This window comes from Thunnus thynnus, chromosome 5, assembly GCF_963924715.1.
Source record: "Thunnus thynnus chromosome 5, fThuThy2.1, whole genome shotgun sequence".
NCBI lineage: Eukaryota > Metazoa > Chordata > Actinopteri > Scombriformes > Scombridae > Thunnus > Thunnus thynnus.
Window position 1 is genome coordinate 16,788,994 of NC_089521.1, and position 21,939 is coordinate 16,810,932.

The window sequence follows — 21,939 nt, forward strand, 5'->3', positions numbered from 1 at the left end:
TGCAGATTGTATTGTAGTCAAGTCAGAGAGCATGAAAGCGCTCTCATTGACTCTCCTATAGGAAATACTGTATATTTACATTTTGAAAGAGAGGAGGCTTGTGGCAACATTTTATGGTATGACACAGAATACAACTTTGAAAAATAGTAGTTACCTGGATGTAACTCCAGTTCTATGAGTGCATGCGTAGCCCTCAAACAGGCCTTGCTATTGGTTTACCCTACGAGGCTCCGCCTCGGCACCTGAGAAAAAAACTTTGCACTCACTGCCCAATTAGTTGAGCTTGTGGTTAGAGAGCTATGCACATACTCATAGAACTGGAGTTACATCCAGGTAACTGCTATTTCTATGATGTACATACTCTGCCCTCAGGCTTCACTATTGGTTAAAACCTTAGGCAAAGGCCGTTAAGGAAGAGATGTATTCCCAGCTGGACCTGAACCAATACTAGTCCGAACCTAGCCACAACCAAGAAACAACAGCAGTCCAGTGGCCACTGCCTGAGGGTCTTGCACCGGACTGCAAAAAGCCAGGAATAAGCTGGACGTCATCAAAAAACACCTCATTCTGCTCCAGACGAGGTCCCCCTAGACATTGCACCAAGCACTGAATGAGACACCAAATCAGCAGTTATGTCCCTGAGATATGACTGCACAAAGGTCACAAAGGCCCAACTCCCTGTAGGTGTGAAGAGGGGGGAAATAAGTCCTCAGGCGAATGGCCCTCAACCTGAACAAGGAGGTGATGACCTTGGGCCAGAAGGACAGATTCGGACATAGTTCCACCAACCCCCTATAATTACTCATAAACCTACAAGAGGGATGCACAGACAAGGCGCACAGGTCACCTGCCATGGTATGGCCGTCATCAATGGCAAAACCCTGGGACATGTGCAGGAGGGTAGCCGACGTTGTCTGCACCTCGATGATCTCCAGTACCGACAACTCAGTCCTCTGGTGCGTGAGTCAGGTTAGCAGTCAAGGAAGCTGGTCATTACTCTGTCCCTCTCGGACAGGAACAATGGCCAACCGCCGGGCCAGAGGAAGGCACTCCCTTGTCCCACTCCCAGCCCTCAACAGTTGAATACAGCCCATAAGCCACTGCCGGGGGCTTAGCGGTCAGCGGAGAGACCCACTCACACTGCGCATAGTTGAAGATGGGCACCTTCCTGGGGACATCAACACAAGGCTCATGTGGCTGGGCGAGGAGGCCTGCTGTGAAATTGTTGGCAGGACCCTGGGAAGTCGAGGTGGCAGCAGGGTCACCATCCTGCCGGCAGCTGATTTCGAACAGGCTGGACAGGTCGTCCAGTGGATAGCGGTGGGCTGCCGGCGAATTTTCATCTTTGAATAGGGATGCAGAGTCTTCCTCCTCAAAGATATGACGCTCATCCTCCTCATTGAAGTCAGCCTATGGCTTTGACCAAGTCATCATGCCCTCCATCGCTGGCACGGGGCTAGCATGGAGCAAGTGGACAGACTCTATGAATTTCCACCGATGCTCACACTCCTCCTGGGGGAGTGCAAGGCAGGCGGAGCAGGATTCGGTCTCAGCCTGATACCGTCAACCCAGGCAGAGTAAGCAGGACTCGTGAGAGTCCACAGGTGGCATAGACAAGGCAGAGGAGATGCATGGCTTGCTAGAAAACATGACAAATGATGGTGAATTCTTCTGCGACGCCGATGGTTAACGAAGTTCACAGGTGATGATCCGTTCTCAAAGATGGCTGAGTGAAAAAGGGAGACGAGCAATGCTAGCGCTGGGGCTTTATGGGGAGGGTGCTGCGTGGATGCAAAGATTTTTTCTCAGATGCCGAGCCAGAGCCTCATTAGCCCATTAGAGGGCAGAGCACATACAACATAGAATTGAAAGTTTTGTGAATGTTTCAAAGTTTGGATGGGGTCCGTAGGATAAAGGATGTCTGAGCAGTTGAGTTTCAAAGTGTTAAACGCCCAAACTAAGTGGGATCAAATTCGCCCAACTGCCATTATAAATTCTGATGTCTAAAAATTCATATAAAATCAGTGGAACACACTACAAAACAGAAAAGTAGTAGCACACATCTGTTGAATGAGCTGCAGTTTGTACTAGAAAAACAGCTCAAATGTCAAAGTATAAGCAGCTCCAAAAGGTCCAAAAATCATACAGAATATGGAATGAAGAATTGCAGATTAACTAAAATGAACATTAACTGAAGAATAGGCTTGCTGCTAGTTCATTAGACTACTAGCTGCTGCTGTTCTTACTGCAACTTCTTTTGATATTGGTGAGTAATGTAGAAGTTAAAAGTAACAGTATGCAGCAGGTGAGTAATGCGCATATCTATCTTCATCATGGTTTGAATTGTTTTAATGTTGATCAGTGAGAAAACCCATCTGACCCCTCTGACACATGTCTAAAAAGACACTCAATGGCCTCCATCATGTAAATTGTCCAGACAAAAGGTTTTCTGGACAATTTTCACACCACTGCAATGCATGCTGGGACTTATATTCAAATAAGCTTACACTGTTTCTAAAGAACTTAATTTGAAAGAGGGGTATTTGTGTGTGTGCCAGTGCATGCCAGTATCAGTAATCAGCAGACTGGGAGCACCATGTGTCTGCATGTTTGTAGAACTCTGAGTGCTGAATGCTGCCCTCAACAGGGATTGATCTCACAACCTTTCGGATCTAAAAGGGACACTAAAGTGACAATATCGTTAATCACTGGACTATGTGCATATACTATCACATGAAGACAAAATAACAAAATGACTAATACTAATACTAGTGCCCTCGGTTTCCAGTTTGGAATATGATATCAATGGCTAGCCACTGACATGTCACAGCTGTTATGTAAAGGCAGGCCAAAGTTCCTACAGTTTGATAAAAATGGGTTTGTAAGCAAAGTGACAGAGGCTTTTATAGCACTGAATGATTTTGGGCCACACAAGACACAAATCTTTTGATGAATGGATGTTTACAAGAAAATAAATCTGGCCAAGTGCGAGTGACTTGCAAGTTAATCAGGAAAAACTGACGTCATACTGTTATTCTCACAGTCTAACATTATATCAAGTTTTAATCATTTTCAATCACAACAAAAGACAAATCATGAGCTTAGAATTAAAAGCCTTTCTCTGCCCTCAGCAAAGCTATGAGAAATTTAGCATTTTCAGCTTCCACAGAGCTAAAGGGAGGTGGATAATAATAATTCCCAATCATGAAATTACTTCTAACACAAATCAGCAGCTATACGAATTAAGAAAAAACAGTAAAAACACTGACTACATGTGCCAAAATGATGACATTTTAATTTAATATTGGAGATGCAAGTATTTATTGGCATGTTTTGCAGTGTTAGTAATTTCCCTTTGTCAATTTCCTATGTGGATCAGAAAACGCATTAAAAATTCTCATTGTAACATGAGTTTAGAGAGAAATTGTCTCACTATATGTGAACATTTGGCATTACAAGAAGAAATCTTGTACTTACAAGAAAATATCTTACTAAAGCAAAACTTGCCCATGTTTTTTAATAAAAAAAGAGGCACAGATGTACTTAAATCCCTGCATTTTCTGGAGTGGACTTTTTCTCCAAGCATAAGCCCAAATTACAATTAGTTGCACTCAAAATTATTCCATATTTGAACTGTATTTCTTTGCTATTTGTATTTAGAATGTCAGTTAAACCCCTCTCTGTTGTCTCAAAGTCGCCAACGGATTTCTCAAGAGAAATGGTTGAAAAGGAAATCAATCAAACTGGGTCCACTTACATAAATACATCATAATTTATTTGACATACATGGAAAGTCAACACCACAACCTCATCCGCATAATATGACATCTTAATTTTCAATCAGTAAGCCGAAAACTTCTCCTTATTACATGAATTTCAACAAAGCAAAAGAACAAACAGATGAGAAAATATAGGCTTCATATGGTCAGAATATACCAGTCAGTGTAAACGTCTATGGGAGATGGACACACCCTCACCGTTGTAATCCTGATGGCAAATTACACCATCAAAACTCACAGACTGAAATAAATACAAACAAAACATCTTAAATAGGTCCTTGTCTTGCCCTGAGCTCTTCTAACGGCCTTTCTGACATCAGTTTGAATCAGACTACTACCAGGAAGTGTCTATCACACACACACCTGCTTCACAGTACTATGCTTCCAGGTGGACGGCTCTGTCGTACCAAGCTTTAAGGCCACCATGTTATTGTGACTTCTCTGAACCTGGTTCTATAGGTGCATGATGTGTGTGTATATCTGTGTATGTACACACAGTTGGTATTCCTGGTACCAAAGCTCATAAAGGGGGTGACTGGTTAAAGGGGTCTTCAGTGGAAAGTTTCTCGAGGGTCTGGTCTCTCCCCTCACTCCCACTCACTTCACCATTGTTCTAGCTCCATACCAGTGCTTTCGAATGGGATGAGTTTAGCTGCATGTTTTCATAGTTCTCTCCATTTCCCTAAAACCAGAAACAAACATCCATTTTGTTATAAAGTTTACTCAAAAGCAAAACCTTTTACGATAATGAGATTTGCTTTCAGTTAAAGTAAATACCGAGAAGTGATACTGTGACTCTCACCTTGGATGCTATGGCTTTGAGTTTGCCAAGTAGAGAAGGTTTCGTGTACACAACTTCATCCTCCATGTCTCCCTCATTCTCTCCCTCCATCACAGCACAGCTGTCAGCTCCTGGCATCTCACACTCCTTGTTGGCAGACATCACCAACCGGGAGTACTTGTATTCCAACCTAGCAGACAGACAAGAGATACAACAACACTGCAGGAAAATAGAAGAAGACAAATAATGTTGTCCACATGAATTATGATAAAACTGTGATGTAACAAGGAAAGAATGGCAGGAGGGATGGGATCAAACAACAGGAGTTTGGAGTAAAGAGAAAATGAAAGACAGAGGGTGGGAAAGGAAGAAAAAAAAGAGTGAAAGAAGAAATAAATTAGTAAGGGGGGCATGAAGGAAGAGAAAAAGAGGGGAATAACAGGGAGTAGGGAGGAGGGAAAGAAGGGAGAAATAAAAGAAGGAATGAAGCAGAAAGAGGAGAAAGAGAGAATGGGAAAGACAATAAGATAAGGAAGGATTAGGTTAAGAGAATACGGAGAAGGAACTACAAGAGGGTGTAGGGAAAGAAAATGAACAGGAAGAAACAAGAATGGAGGAAGAGATGAAGAAAGGGAGCAAGAGGAAAGGAAATGGTACCGTTTGTTCTTCTTCCAAAAGTAGCAGGTGAGGGAGACGAGCAGCACTGCAGTGAAAGCTCCCAGCCCCGCACCGAGCTGTACCCAGAACTCCATACCCTCGCATGGCAACGTTTTCTTTTCAGGCAAGGTCACACCTCCCATACACAGCTTCGGTTCAGTCCACACATACAGCAGGTCCTGAGGATAAATAGCACATATAGCATTACACAAGAGTGTGAGAGAGCCAGCAGATAAACAGAAAATTGCATATATGAACTTTCCACACATACAGTGCAGTCTGTTAAAGTGGGACTCCATCAATTGTACAGCCTGTTTACAAGTCTTGGGGAGTATTGCATATGTGAAAAAAGTTGTATATAGGACTTCTGTGGCTCCAGAGGCAGCTGCGCAAAATCTCAAAAAAACCTGGCTTGGGGCTAAAAACAACAAGTTTGAAAATGAAAAAAATCTGTGTGTGAAGTTAGAAAGAAGGGAGGTTACCAGACCTCTGCAGCCCGCTCCTCATCTCTGCTTGAGGCTAGTGTCTCTAAGTTACGTTAGCAGCTAACAGCATAAAACACTCAAATCTGTACACCTCAGTGAACTGAGTACTGTGAGTAATGAAGGCCCCAAGTTTTGACAAGGAAGAGGAATGGATAGAAAAGAAAAAGATGATATCGCTGGTTCTGCTGCATCTATTTTGATCTTTGAACTCCCCATCGTGAGTTTGACAAATAAGTACAATTCTCAACGGGTGGACTACTCTTCATAAGTATTTCAGTGTCAGTGACGTTTTTTTTTTCATTGCTTTGGCTCTACCCCATTACACTACAATTCAAGTGAAACAAAGACTGTTTAAAGTGCTGACTTTCAGCTTTAACGGTGTTAGCATCCATATGGAGAAAATACAGCCCTTCTTACCCTTAGGCAGCGGGTATAAAATGAGAAATAATTCCAACATGTTTTATCAGATGTGGGTGTAAACACAGCTGAACGTAAGCAACTTAATCTTATTGTTTCATTTCATATCCCATTTGCTGCATGAAAGAGAAAAACATATCTGCCCCAGTACTTATGGACTAAACTCTACATCCACACACACCTGGTGTCCTCCCTTGCAGGCTCCCTCTATCCAATGGTAGTCCCTCTCTGTGCATGTAGGACAGGCCCCTGAGCTCTCCCATAAGAAATGAAAGGTGCAGCCGTCGCATGTTCCTGCAGGGCACTGACTGCAATGGCAAAACACAGAGTTAGTCACATCCACACCACCTCAAAGCACAGATAAATGTTACATGTGTTGTAACTGAAACTGTCTGGGAGGGATACAACACAGGCAATCAGAAAAGCAGTGACAGACATGTACCTGGGCACTGAGAGCTCCCCTTTAGTGCTCTTCTCTGGGTTACAGCGAAGTGTCACCACTGCACTTCGACCTGACTCACAAGACGAGGTCGCCTCCAATGACCTTACCAACAAAAAGAAAGCAAGAAAGAAAGAATCTTAGAGCACAGAATTTTTTTTTCTGTCTCAAAAAAATATGAAATGTTGGAGGTACCGGTAGTAGAAGTTGACATCAGGGACTTTCTTGGAGGTCTGGGGGTACAGCTCTGGTCTTGCTCTTATTCCATCAAGTGTATTTTCAACTGTTGCTCCTGTTAATAACATAAAAGGGCAGGTTGGATTAATGTGTGTATGTACAATTAATGTTTTTAATATTCTGCCTTTTGTCTAATCCCTTCCCCTTCCATAACATGAATTCATTATTAAAAGACCAACATGACCCCAAAAGAACTTCTTGACATTATGCAATATTTTTTAAGCAATGACACCAGTATAAAACATACCAAATTCACCCCACTTCTGCATTTTAAGTTGTCACACTCACCAAGAAATGTGTCAGCCAGGTTAATGGACTGCGAGGAGAGTGCTGTATGGAAGCCTCGTCCACTAGCTGGGATTATTGTTGACTGACAGATGAAGGTCTTGACAGCACTGGCTCCTTCGCCTTTCTCTCTCTGGGAGTCGGTGTTGGATAGGTCTGTTACATTGTCTGTGCATACCGCCAACTGACCCTGAAATAAAGAAAGAGAGGAAATGGCAAGAGCATTACATTCATATTGTACACACAAACTTTTGAAAAGGCATGTCCTGCATGTATGTGCATTTCCATCTTTTCACCTGTCCTCCACACAGGCTGATATTGAACTGGTGGAAGTACTTGGTTCCTTTGGAGGTGAAGCTTGGACCGTTCATCAGCAACCCTACAGACCCAAGGAGGCTGAAGTCATAAGTCAGAGTGACATTGCCATCTGTGTGGGTGAAGTGACAGTCGCTGTAACATAAACTGTGGTCCTGTAAAAAACACAAATACACATACATGGTTGTGTCTTTATGAAAGTTTAATGAAAAAGTGATAAAAGTAGCTTGACTCCTTTCCCAACATCAGCAACAAACCTTGTCGCTTTTGCTGGCTGGTCCACAGGGTCTGCAAGCATCTGGACCCGGTGTGGCGTGAGAGATGAGGTGCGTGTTATGTGGACACTCTGTACACTGGCTGGTGCGTGAGTCTATGTAATGTCCAGGTGGACACGGCACACATGTAGAGCTGGATGGTTGGGCGCTCAGGGCACAAGCGCGGCACTCAGAGGACACTCCATCTACAGCGTTACTCACTGAGATGGAGTAGATGCGCGCCACGTCATTGACATACCGACGCACCTGAGGAAGAGAGACACACAAAAGTACAGAATGAACTACACTGTTGACTAAGTGCTGCCTAAATCACAGTGACTAACAGTTGTCTTCTTCGTTATGAATACTGCTTTAGTGCAGCTTTACTATGATAAAAAAGCCACTTCAGAGCGATTTGCTGATTAATCCATTAGTCAATCAACAGAAAATTTTAATAATTCAAGTAATGGTTTTCATAATCATTTGTTTTAATTCAATCATTCTTCAATCCAAATTGCCAAACATTTTGGGGTGGGGGGGGGGTTGAGAACAATTTAATACATCTTGAGCTGTGGAAAATTATTACCGTTTTTTTTAAATGTATTTTCTGATTTTCTGACATTTCTTAGGCAAAACAATTAATCAAAAAATAAGAAAATTACTTGATCACAACAATATTTGTTGTAGCCCAAGGGAAATAATATCTTATCTGACAGCAAACAAAGTGGTGGAGACATGCTGGAAACTTTGATGAGAGAGACACGATAAGCATCCATAATGAATTTAGAATGCTTCGTTAAGCAAAAGACAGCTCCCTCAAGTGTCCTCTTCAATTTTTAAGGAGGTTTATTGAGTGTTGTTTATCCAGGATATCTCTGATTAAATCAAGTGACGAAACCACTGCAAACTAGCACTGAAAGTTGCTGCCCTCGGAGTGCAGTTAATTTTGTGACCGTTATCAATCAATGGCTTAAGTCCCCTACTCAATGTGAGGTTGTGTTGATGACAGGCTGTAACTAAAAACATGCTCTTGGGAACAGATTACTGTCTTGGCAGGTCAGGTCCAGACGTAAAATATTCTAAATGTGTTGTTTTCTGTGAGACACACAGTGGGGGTATTTGTTGGTATAAGTACAAATCAGATAAAAGCCTTGGATTTACTATTAACACATGTATTAACCAAATGAGAAATACTATTCCCTGGAACATATATTTGGCAAAACAGGTGAATCAAAAGGGCAAGTAAATGATTCACGCTTCACCTCGAGTGAGCACAGAGCTAATCTATTTTATTTGGTTTAAACACAATCACAACCTTATTTTGAATACCAAATGGAAGGGAGTGTTCAGTGTACCTAGTGTGGAGTGAATTTACAAGGCTGAAAAAAAAGACAATAAGGCTATCAGGAAGTTTTTCAGAGCTTTCCTGCTTCTTCTGACTTAAGACTACAAACATGAATTTCTTTTATGTTTAAGATCTATGAACCTATTCAGCATGCAACCATGGATTTTTTTTTGTAGAATTTAATTAAACAAGAAAATTCATCATGATTACTGATATTACTGATTACTGATTAAGAAAATCCCACAGTACAATTATAATAGTAGACAATAAAGAAATTGCCAGCACTAATGTGAACATACAGTACCAGTCAAAAGTTTGGACACACATTCCTATTCACTTGAATGAGAAGGTGCATCCAAAATTTTGACTGGTACTGTAGATAAAAGTACTTGTACTAATACTTACATCTGAAGGTTGGTTAGTCCTCTGGAAAGCCCATGTGTAGGAAACGGAGGCATTCTTTGTCATGACATGTGTGTAGGACTGTCTTGTTTTGGTTCTCTCCCATGACTCCACCACTGTTGTACTCTTCCTGTTTACATCCTAAAAGACACATTAAAAAAATGTATCCACCAAACACCTATATAGTAATGTATGTAGCAGAAAACATGTCAGAATGGCGGTTGTTCTAACCATCATAAAGTAGAGCTCACAGTCCGCTGTGCACAAAGTTTCAAATTCGAATGTAATGCGACCAAACTCTGCCCCAGAGTGGCTTGACATTGACGTAGGGAGCCTGATGGAGGATGCAAACAGAAAAGAGGGGTATTAGACGCAGCAGAATGAAACAGACAGCTCAGTGACAAGAGGGATGGAGACTGTACTCACTTGAAGCCAGGAACATGAATGTTGAGGATGAGGTAATCATTATCCGAACTTCCCGCTCCACTTTGGATATGATCACCAGCCGCCTCCCAGCCTAAAGGACAGAACAAATTCACATTACACAACTATTTTCGAAAAATATATACATAAAGAAAGCATTATTAGTTTTCTTGCCAAGAGTTAGATGAGAAGATCCGCTTTCATGTCTGTACAGTAAATATGAAGCTACAGCCAGCTGCCGGTTAGCTTAGCTTAGCATAAAGACTGTAAACAGGAGGAAAATGCTACAAAACTTTGCAAAAATCTAAGTGTATGAATAGTATGTTGTCATTTTATGGGGGGTTATGTGTCGGACAGGCACACTAAGTTGTTGAGTGATCTCATTACTGTGAGGTTGCCAGCAAAACATCAAAGACTCCAGGAAGTCACTGCATCCAGCAAATAATAGCACGTAATCCCCATAAAACCAAAACATTGTTTTTACATTTAATTTTTTGTACAGATTAAATAATCAAAGATATAACAAGTTAGTTAGTGAGCTTCAGAGGTGCTGATAGGCAAATTTTTTTATCTTTGAATAGAGCCAAGCTATTTGTTGTAAGTTACCAGTTAGCTAAGCAAGCTAAGCTAACCACTTGCTGTTGGTAGCTTCTTATTTACCACACAGACATGAGAGTATTGAACTTCTCATCTAACTCTAAGAAATATTTCCCAAAAAGCCAAACTATTCCTTTAATAGAGGCATTAAAAAAAGAGAAAGACCAATATAAAAAATCGAGTTGTAGCCCTAATGAACATATTGTATTGTGTCCTCTTTCCATAAACACCCACCATTCATACTGTCACATTTTGAGTTGCCCACATTGAAACAGGAGGTCTTCATGTTTGCAGGAAGAACATTCCACCATTTATATTCATAACCCAATGTGGGCTCAGTGCCTGCTGGACATGGCTTACATGCTGGGGGATTGACACAGTAAAGAAATACACAATTAGGAAACCACACAGAGAAAAGACGGGAGTAACTGAAGAAAAATGAGAGAGAGGAAAACAAGATGAATCAAGAGAGTTCTCAGTACGTTTCATCCCATCTGAATAAGTCCCAGGTGGACAGGGTGAGCAGGTGGCTGTGTCATTGTTATAGAAACCGGGGTTACAAGGGGGACATGGCTCTCGTTCTCCACTTGGAGGCAACATCTCCGCTCCAGTCACACCCTCAAGACAGATCTTAGGCTCAATCCACTTATATATGACCTGGGTCTGAAATTACACAGCAAATGGAGAGTGACTGAACAAAACAGAAACTGTGATTACAGAATGAGATTCCTCAGGTTGTTTAATCTATAAGGTGGCCTTTTTTTCCCCCTCACCTTGCCCTCATGATCACATGCTGTGTGGATCTGGAAATAGTCCTTCTTGGAACACGGAGGTCTGCTCTTACACACAGCTGATCCCTCAGCTTGAAAAAGAAGTTGAGACAAAAATAAAATAACATTCATGAAAGTAACTAATAACAAATAAAGGAGCAACTGCAGAATACATTTGATCATTTACCCAGTATCCCACAAATAGTGCTTTAATAACCTTTCTCAAAGATAAAGCAAAGCACTTCATATAAAAGATATTGAGGTAAATCACTAAAACACAAGAATCCAAATGGAATAGAGACCCATTCAGTTGAAATAAAACAAGGAGTGTTTGAGCAGGAGACCCTGCTAAAAGCATAACAGCAAGGGATCATACAAAATACATAAAGAGGTGTACTGAATTAAATATGTAATATGTTCTGAACTCTTGTCTTCTCCCAGTCACTTCTCATTGTCATTACCAACACTGAAGAGGACATGCATTCACATCATATAATAATATTTCATTTAATCTGATTATGTTAGGTTAAAACATCACAACTGAATTTCTATTATTACGATTATTATGTATTCAAGCAAAACCCTGCTGACAAATATATTAAAACGATTAGGGAGCATACCACTTTTATCCACAGAAATTAGCATATTAGTAGACAAAATTGTTTAAAAAAAAAAAAAAAAGCTCTCTGCACTGAACTAACAAGCATGTTTCTTCTAAAGTTTGAAATCGTCGTCTAATGTGGCTAAAAATAGGACAAGCTCCCGTTCTATCCTTTGGGTGTGTTATGTGCTTCTGTGAGCAGCACTGATAATAATTAGGCTGCACTGAATACTGCAATGCAGTCTTGTTGTGTTGTTCCAAAGATTCAATGTAGACTTGAAATGGCAAATATATGTCTTCTTCTGTGTGCCTCTACCTGCGTAGTGAGTGGTGGTGTTACAGGGAGTGCAGGAGCTGGCACCGTGGCCAGAGAAGGTGTCCCGAGGACAGGGTTCACATGTGGACGAGCCTGGGACTCGGCTGAATGTTCCCGGCTTACATGGAAAACACTCTGACGTATAGGCAACTCCTGTTAGAAGGAGATTATGGAAAGAGAAAAAGAGAATGAAAAGGATAATTAATACTTAATTGGTGTATTGATTTGTCATTGATTAGATAGAAAGAGGAAGAAAAGAGGGACAAAATATGTCACTGACCTTCTATTTGGACATTTTTCAGCAAAACAGGCTTGACCACTTTGGTCCCCATCAGAACACCACCAGTCCTCCAGTATAGGATGTTGGTGCCAGATTTCAGGTTCACCTGGAATACACAGATTTTCATGAATCATCAGTCAAACAAAGACGATCAGTGTGGTAGTTCCAAGAGAAAAAAAAGTCTGGGTTTGCGTCTTAAAAATACTTTAAGAGGTTGTCTAAAATGCTGGATCTGAGGAGTTGAGACTTTCATTACAATGAGAATAAAAAATCACAGATTGAAATAAAGCAAACTTAATGCTATGCAAATTAAATTGCTAAATATCCTCATAGTAATCTAATGCTGTGCCAATCAAGTTCAATCTCACTGGCTGAAAACCAAAAAAAATAGTACAATGCTTTAGCCAGCATAAATGCTTACTCATTAAAACTTCACCTTAAGCTATATTTTAAAAAAAACTAGTATATGCTCTCAAGAATATCCATTGTATCAAAGCTCTAACAAACATTATAGCTAATTGTCATTCTTTTCCACCATAATACAGGACTGAACTACAGACAGCACTCATTTCACCATGTGTCTGGAAAAATACTGGAGACAATAATAAGTGATGGCAGTCTCTCCCGGTGTACTAACAGGCTTCCTGCTTGTATCCACCCAGTTCTCGCAGCTCAGCCTGAGTTAAACACATTTCCTTTGGCAGACCGAGGCCAGCAGGCAAAGATCTGTCCTGCTTCATGACTATTGCTCATCTTAAAAGCATGCAACTCTTACCGTATGGGTAGCCCATTCACCATGATTGGTGAGTTTGAGCCACTTTGTATCAGCAGTCTGATCCATCTCCTGACATTGGTCATTCTGGATCTACAACACACACAGATTATCAGTATCCAAGAGCTGAAAGCTCTTTTAAGGTAGTGTTTTATAAGTAGAGCTTATGAATGTATGATACTCACAAAGAACTCAAACAGCAGGTTGTTGTCTGGATACTGGTACTCAAAGCTGACAGATCCCTGCTTCTTAAGGTGGACAGCATAGATGAGAGAGACCGTGCATTCATCCCTGTTGGACTCCAGATAGTTTCCCTGAGGCACCCAGGACGAGCTGCAGTGAAAAGACATAAAATCAATTTTAAAAACAAGCTCACAGCCTGACTTTCAGTTTCTCTTGCGTTTTACTCACACACCTGTTGCAGGTGAGGCTGTCATCTCCATTTGGACTGTTCTCCAGGGCGGTTGCCAGGCTACTGAATCCAGCAGGCATGGAATCCCATTGGTCAAAGCGGATACCACTGCCAAGTGAGTAGCTCCCCGCTGCACACCGAGTACACTCCTGAGCCGACATCTCCAGGAATTCCCCGGCCTCACATGAAAAGGCTGAGGGGCACAAAGAGAGGCGGTGCAAAAGGAAAAACAAGGATATGATGACAAATAAGCCATTTTCACAACTCTCGTCACCTTTTGTTACATAAATCATTCACAATATGAAATGACACAGCCTGAAGAAGAAATGGTCATGCAAATCAGTATTATGTAGCCACAGTGATCGAGGACCTTAATCCTTACATCCTGTTACACACTATGTCTGTCTCTGCACTTTTTCCACTGAGCCACTGAGTCTTCTGCATCTGCCAGTGTTTTGACAGTGTCAGCTTTTCCTCATACCTGATCTGGTCAAATGCCATTATGAGTCTATGATACTATGACTTATGCCTCCTGCCAAGATACTGTAGTAAGATCCAATGTACAGTTGTTATGAGGAAACAAGTGTCTGGTGTACTCCTGTCGAATTTCATGCGACTTTGAACAGGAAGAAGGAAACAGAAAAATGTCAAAATAACAAAAGGGTTGATAAAAGCTTTCTGTCCCTGCATGACTGAACATTTTACCTGTGCAGAGCTATGCAACATGAAGATGCAAACAGCTGCAGGCCATGTGGAAGTCACACGCTGAAGTAAAATGAACATTTATTGAAACGAGACAGCTTATCCCAACGAATGTTGAGAATAGTTTCTATGTGCAGTTTATACATATGTAAAAAAAACTATGTTAGCAAACATTAGCTGGCCATTAACATTCAGAGAGACAACGCCTGTGCACTTCTGCGGGTGACCTTTGTGTCCACACACAGATTTCACCGATGATAATCTCAATTGAGCCATTAGTGAAGCGGTACTGTGACAGTGCAGGGCAAACCTGTTCCAAGGAGGTCTAACAAAGGACAAACCTGTTTGACCACCTTGGAGAATTAGTGTGCTTTTACACAATTATAGTCTGCCCTCCAAGCTCCATCATGATAAGACACTATTCACTACCAATCAGTGAGTACCAACACCCCCCCCCCCCCCCCCCGTGACTCCCCACACACTGCCAATGACTCACCTACATAAATCAGTTCCATGGCAAAATATTAGCAAGACACTAACTATGAAAACTTACTGTCCTTATATTCTAATAGTTTACACCTTAGAGACTAGTTGTCTGTGTTCTTGAGAAACACCAACTTCTGTCACCAGTTACTATACCTCATATTATACACATACAATCAATGTATCTGTAATCTGTTCCATCAATAATGTGACTTGTTAAGCAGACATAATTTTATTTTTAATATATTACATACATATATTTTTTTCTCCTCCATTTATTTATTAATTTGTTATTATTTTATTCATTTATCTTTTTCTCTCTCTCACTCTCTGTTCTCGGTCTTAATATCACTGCCATTTGTATACCACTATGCACTGCTTTCTTCCTTATACCTTACATGCAATGCATATTGTACACTTTTATGTTAAATTGTTACTGGGAGAGGAGCTGGGAGCTGGGGTGAGGGATGGAAGGTTGGCTGGGTGGGAAAGGGTGGGTTTGTTTGAAAATTATAAAAAGAAAAAAGGAAAAATATGTTTTTGTAAAGCTGTATTTGCTGTGAAATGTTTCAATTTAAAAAAAAAAAAAGTTTATTAAAAAAGAAAGCCAGTAGACAACAATTATGTGACAGTGTTTTGCTCTGAGGTTATTGGCCTGTGGCTTTGCTCTGTGCTTGGCTGAAGGATATCCAAACAGGGTCAGTCAGGATGTACTGGTGGAAATACCAGGCTACTGATAAGAAGGTGAGATACACACATCAACTTTCACACTCTTACATACACACACACACACATATATATACAGATATTGCTAACTTACTGCACTCTGTGCCACGTACTGGCGCTGGCAGTCCAACGCAGGATCCAGGGCTCTGTGGGATGGCCACTCTCCAACGGGATCCTGTACTGTCACACTCTGTGTACTCATAGTAGTAGTCCGTCTGCAAAAGAGACACAGAAAACATCTGCATAAGAAATCAGTCGCCACTACAGTCTTGGACCCAAATAAAAAATGAGTGTAGACCAGAGGCAGGTCAGTAAACATCAAAGACGCCTCCACCCAGATCAGAGCCCTGAGTCATCTCATTGTTGATGAGAATGTTTTTGCTAATCATAGCAGACTGAGTGGATGGAGCTACTGCATTAGCAACCAGCAGTGATATTAACTTCCTTATCCAGCTGCTTAGAAAACATGAGTGCTCGTTACAGTGTTATCTCTGAAGCCACAGCCACTCTTCTGCCCTGGATACACAACATTCCATCTCCACGGCGATGGGAACAGGGGTGACGGGCTGCTGGAAAAACAGTCAGGAGGCGTGAAAAAAAAAAAAAGCTTTTCACATCTTCAGGATGAACTCTTAGGCGTTTGATTATTGTATCTTAAAGTATTAATCTGCGATCTGGAGTGAAGCTTGATGTTCTCGCCTCCGCAGAGCTTTGTATTGCCACCTCTCTGTCTGCAGAGGAGTGTGGCCTAATTTTCCAGATAGTTTACATAATGTTGTTCCTTGAGCCAAACCGGATTTTGACACCACAGCGCATGCAGGCTGTTGTGTGTGGAGTGATTTTCTCTGTTGTCTGTAGGGGTCTAGTGATAGAGCTCAGTCACTGTTGATAAAGGATGAGAGGAATCAGATGGAAGTGTGGACCAAACTTAAGTGTTTGAGCGTCGCAGCTGCTGTGATTAAAGACAACAGAAGCTACTAAGAACAGGATTGTATTCTGAACTCTGTTGCACTAAACCCTCATTATCTCCTGTGACTCCCACAAGAGCTGTTGTCAGTCACTGATACGGCAGACTTTCCACACTTGTCTCCAATATAATTCAGCAAGCCAGCCTCAACCTCCAAATGCACTCCATGACATTTAAACGAGAAACGTTGTATTTGCATTTCTAAATCCCAAAAAGCACAAGAACTAAAGCCGGCAGCAGAGAAATCAAGGATCATATAGGCCCAAACTGGGGAGCTGCAGTAATGTGTTTCTGCCAGTGTGAGAACAAAGATTGAGCCAATAACTTAAGAGGAATGTTGCTCCTTTATCTTGGGACTGTCTGCGTGTGACTGTGCTGTGCCAGCCTGGACCGAGGAGGTGTTGAGCTGAGCCAGAGCAGAAGGAAGGATGCAGGAAACTGATAACAGCCCCTCGGCATTGAGTGGTGAAATTCAACACACACCAGAGGTACAATCACTTGTGCTCTTTTTAAAAGAGGTTAAGGTACAGTAAAGTCTTCCCAGCTACTGTGAGTTATGATGATAGGCTGAGGAAATTGTGATTTTAAACATCATATTAACCATAAATCGGCCCGGAAATGTGTCATCAATTTTTAAATCGTGTTTGATATGGTCGTGGATGACCAACTCACTGTCAGGCAGCGCGTACAGCCATAGCGGCCCAATCAGTGCTGTTTGCGTTTTCTAATTGCCAACCCGCAGTAGCTAGAGAGCTGTGGCAGTGAAAGCAGATATAGAGAAATAGCATTAAAGCATATTGATCGACTGTGGCATCTCTCACCTCACTACACTGCTGCTGTCCTTTGGCCCCGTCAATCAGCCGGAGCGTGCAGAGGATGAGAGCGCAACTGGCGACGAACCAAGCCGAGGACCGCATTGTAGATCATCGAGGGGTAAAAAAAAAAAAAAAAAAAAGAGCACAACACCAACAACAACCTCGATCCAACAGAGAGAAATGTATCATAAATCTGAGCCAGATTACAGGATGCTCAAATACAAATCACAAATCAACACTTGCTCTGTCGCCTCTTGTCGGCAGATTGTAACCCTCAGCACCTGCGATTATCCTCAGACTGTGCGCTCCAGGGCTGCTTCAGTTCAGTCAGGCTGGCAGAATAAATTAGCACTTCCGGTGATAGCTTTCAAGGTAAAACTCACGATGCATGCTTTAAAGCTAATGATTGGTCCTCTTGATCTCATCCTATTCATTTTCTCATACCTGATTCTCTGATTATTGTGATAGTGTTTTGTGCACAACCACGATCGCGTTCGTTTTGTTTGAAAGTACCCCCCATTTTCTTAACGATAAATAAGTTTGTCACTTTAATGTGAAGGCAAATTGGTAATACGGTCTGGTGTTGTTCCGGTTACATCTGCTAAATTGACGCAGTTGTACGGCGACTCCAACCACCGGCTCTGACGCTCTTATGACGTCGCTCAGGAAAAAATACCAGTTATCTTATGTCTATCAGTAAGAAACCATTTAAAATGAATGCGCAAAATAATTTGTTATGTGTTATGTGCAAGGTTATGTGAAGATGTATTTGTTTTTATAAATCATAATATAAGTGCTAAAATGTAAGAGAAAATCCTCGATCGATGTCATCATCATTACCAGATTTGTTTAGGTAAATGCCGCTGTTAGAGGGCACACTGTGGAGGCACCAGCAGCATTTGTCCTTTAATCATAAGTGTTGTAGTCCTTATCATTGACCGCCAGAGGGAAGCCAAGCTCTGCAATAGCACAACCTTACTGCATCCATTACTGGACCATACAGGCTGCTTTATGTGTTTTTCACATTCAGTTTGTAGTTTGTATTTTCTCTGCTGCTGTGATAGAAATAACCTAAATACTAATAAGATGCTATGATAGACATAAATTGCCTAATGGCATCTATGAAGGTCTAGTTTAGTGAGAGTTTAAGCAGGCCTCAAGTTCATATAGGCCCACCTTTACAGATGTGAGTTGTATTATCAAAGTAGGACATGAATAGGTGACATCGATGAGCACAATAAACCGGTTTGGGTTTGTCAGTAATGCTTAATCATATCAGAGGACAAAAGAATAAAGGAATCGTAAAACCTTCTGCTACTGTGAATCTTCAGGATAAGTCTTAAAGCTTCAAAGTTTAAATGTAAAGCAAAGAGTTAAATTGTGTTTTTGTATTGCCCATTTTACCAAAATATCTGCCATACAACTGCAGTTACTACTGCAACTTTGAATTGTTTACATTCAGCAAAAGTAAAACGAGAATGGAAGCTTGCTGACATATAAGTGACAACATACTAAAAGATAAAATATTATCCAGCTTCTCTTTCCAACAAGGTGCAGTTCTCATAAGCTTCCCCTTCAGAATAAGAATAAGCATATTACAGAAAGTCTATGTTCATAGTATTACAGAAGTTTATCACATGGTTTTCAATGAATGCAACCATACAGTTGCTCTAAGCCTATAAATAGTGAGTGCAAACCATATTTCCGTTTACATTCTGAGACAAAAGAGCTCATGCATGTTTCATAATCACACCCTGCTTCAATTTGTCAGAGTGTACAACACCCACAATAAAAAGCTGCTTGAACACAGGATGTGGGAGAGATGGACTAAGAGACAGAGCGCTGTGTGTTTTAGGTGTGTCAGGTTTTGTTTCTCATAAAGAGAGAGAGAGGAAAATTACTATTTGTGAATTTGTTTACATTAGGAATTATCAAAACACCTCTTTAAAGGATATAAATTATGAATAATGAACTCATTCATAATTTATAAGAATATACTAAGAATGTGGGGCAATACAAATATCAATATGTTCTAATAAATGTTTTAATTAAAAAAAAATTGAGTGTTTTACTAAAACAAAATCAAATCATTTTCACAACATATTGCAACACATTGCATCTGACAGATTTGGGTCAAATTTTATTTATTTGTTTATATATAAGACCAGTGAACCACAATTTCTACATACAAGAGTTTTGTTAAGAAATTAAATCTTTACACCCATTAGGATCAACAGGTATATGGGTGCAACAATGCAAATTACTGAGCTACCATGCCTGTATTAGAAGTGAAACTTCCCATTCTCAATCTGGTACCTCCAAATCAACCTCCGGATGTTTATAATATATATCATTATATTTGAGAATTCAAGATAAGATTTGAAACTTCCAGATCTATACAACTGAAAGTTCCATATTTAAACAAATAATTAAAATTAAATGTTCCAAAAGAATTTTCTCAGATGATGATAACTTCTAATCCTCAAATTTTATTCTCCAGTTTGCACAGGGGCTTTCGGCAACAAGGCTTCAGTGAGCTGAAAAGACACTGATCTAAAATATTCTGCTGTAGTCTTTATTATCATCCTGCTTTCCTATACACCTCATGAGGATAAGTTACAGTATGGCATTCTGCATCAGTGCATTACAGTCGCTGTCCAAGGTGCTGATCCTGAGACCACCAGGGATGCGGGAGACACCACTGTTTAAGATGACAGAATGTAATGAATTTGTCATTTCAAATCCTGACTTTATTTAAAGGAAACTTGGTAGGAAATTCTGCTATTTTTTGTTTAGTGTCCAATTTCTGGGCACCAAAAGTGTACTGCGTTTTCAGCTCGGTCATCTGTGTGCTCTCCCCAACTTCTGGCCTCATCATTTGACCTTGGTGCTGGATGTATCAAATGGACCAAAAGTACACTATTACTAATGCTGTTAAAGTACAGTTGTACGCCTTATTTAATTTTAAAGCCCCCCTCCACTCAAAAATATGTTTTTTCTTCTTATTTCTACAATTGTAAGTTTGAGCTTCACTGTGCAGAATAATGTATGTGCAGATTTTGACACTAGAACACTGTTTTCACACTCATCTGCTGAAAATGGAAAGTTTCTCTGTGCTCATAAAAAAATTATTTTAAGCATGATTTGTGACATCACAACTAGTTTGGAAGCCAATCCTGGTCCAATATTCAACTTACACAAGTGTGATGTGGAAACATGAAGGCTCTAGTTCATATACACTTAGAATGAACTTTACAGTGAAGTAGGAGACATCTTGTGTTCAGCAGTTAAACTTTTGTAATGAAAAATATTTGCATATTTATAGATTCCGGAATTTTTTATTAGGGAGAAGGTGTAGGTGTCATTTTAAGGGTTTTAAAGTGGTAATTATACTTTTTTTTGTGTAAAAACCATATCAGACACACATTATTGTTCCAAGCAGAGTGCTTTTATATGTCTTAATACATGTCTGGAAGAGATCTTTGCGGGGCCTTTATAAGCACATTAATTTTACATAAACAGGTGTTTTCAAATATTTTAGCCTAATATCCATCCTGCATTGAAATGGCATCTGCTGTACCAATTCAAATTCAGGGAACAAATCCAAACCTGCACACATAACCTAAATATAAATAAGATGCTCTTTGCAGGGTTGTCATAATGCCACACTTGCTATTAACTTATGAAAAATACATATTCACCAGTACAACAGGCTGGATAAACTATTGATGCAAGTCTGCTTTATGTGATTGTATGAATATTTAAGTAGCAGTCACCCAAGGGCAGCTGGGTTTTGCTGTCTCCCCCATTCTGTGAGGAGGGATGCAAGGCCTCTCTCTCTCTCTCTATCTCTTTCTCTATCTCTATCCCTCTGTCTCCCTTCCTTTCTTTCTCATCTGAGACCTATCACTTACAGTGTCCACCTGTAACTTGAGCTCTCATATTCAACCATCTGTAACACTCCAATAACCTTTGCACTCCAGGTTGCTGCTCCGTGATCAGATGAGTTCATTAATGAATTAATTAATAGTGGGGAAGTGTATAGCAAGTGTGTTAGTAACTGACCCTGAATCAGATGGTAACCAGAGTCCAGCTGGGACCGTGCCGTGTGGCCCAACCCCAGCCTCCAAACTCACAACAGACAAGGGACTACCTGGTCCAGTAATGAGACACCCATTACTGACACACTCACATACACACACACAAAAACCCTGCATCACTCATACACATGCAGGTTGTCAGGGAGGCAGACAAGGGACTGCTGTATGCCAGACTAGATAAAGAGTGACCTTTGCTTGTTGAGAGTGGTTGAAGCAGTTTAAAGCAGCCTGGCTGGGAATCTATTTTCTGTGACAGAATGAGAGAATGATGTGATGACAGCTCGACCTACTGACCGAGAGACAACTGGCACAGTCTGGACTTTCAAGGCTAAGTCTAGGATACATGGATGACCCTTTGACAGATCTGCAACTGGACAAGTGGACAACTTATGCTGCCATGGCATAACAAGAGGACCTGCTGAAATGGATAGCTATTGAGGATATTCTTTGGCATGGATCAAACTAAATATCTTCCTTGGAAAAAGAAAGGTTTTTATTTCATATATTGCTTCAGCAGTGTAGAAAAGGTTGAGTCATTCTTATGTAGTGCATTTGCCTTTATCCCACTTAAAGGAAATA

The 21,939-nt window shown here is 40.8% G+C and overlaps 1 protein-coding gene across 1 annotated transcript; it reads right to left on the minus strand.

Annotated features, from left to right (window-relative positions):
- Positions 1 to 3,753: 3,753 nt before the first annotated feature.
- elapor2a (endosome-lysosome associated apoptosis and autophagy regulator family member 2a) lies at positions 3,754 to 17,575 on the minus strand. The gene is made up of 22 exons (XM_067589595.1): positions 17,267 to 17,575; positions 15,573 to 15,693; positions 13,571 to 13,760; positions 13,341 to 13,488; positions 13,159 to 13,248; positions 12,384 to 12,489; positions 12,104 to 12,256; positions 11,190 to 11,278; positions 10,899 to 11,079; positions 10,651 to 10,779; positions 9,823 to 9,913; positions 9,628 to 9,730; positions 9,400 to 9,537; positions 7,653 to 7,916; positions 7,377 to 7,550; positions 7,084 to 7,270; positions 6,754 to 6,850; positions 6,562 to 6,663; positions 6,301 to 6,427; positions 5,218 to 5,396; positions 4,582 to 4,750; positions 3,754 to 4,461 (listed from the first exon to the last, which is right to left on the minus strand). The coding sequence occupies exons 1-22, from the start codon at positions 17,360 to 17,362 to the stop codon at positions 4,393 to 4,395; spliced, it is 3,003 nt and encodes a 1,000-aa protein (XP_067445696.1). The 5' UTR covers positions 17,363 to 17,575; the 3' UTR covers positions 3,754 to 4,392.
- Positions 17,576 to 21,939: the final 4,364 nt, after the last annotated feature.

What these genes read in the sequence shown, in the direction of transcription:
- elapor2a (XM_067589595.1), bottom strand. Translation starts at nt 17,362, where the DNA reads ATGCGGTCCTCGGCTTGGTTCGTCGCCAGTTGCGCTCTCATCCTCTGC. An exon ending in GAAAAATGTCCAAATAGAAG is followed by an intron (nt 12,257 to 12,383) that starts GTCAGTGACATA and finishes TCCTTCTAACAG; the next exon opens with GAGTTGCCTATACGTCAGAG. An exon ending in AAAATGTGACAGTATGAATG is followed by an intron (nt 9,914 to 10,650) that starts GTGGGTGTTTAT and finishes TCTGTCCTTTAG; the next exon opens with GCTGGGAGGCGGCTGGTGAT.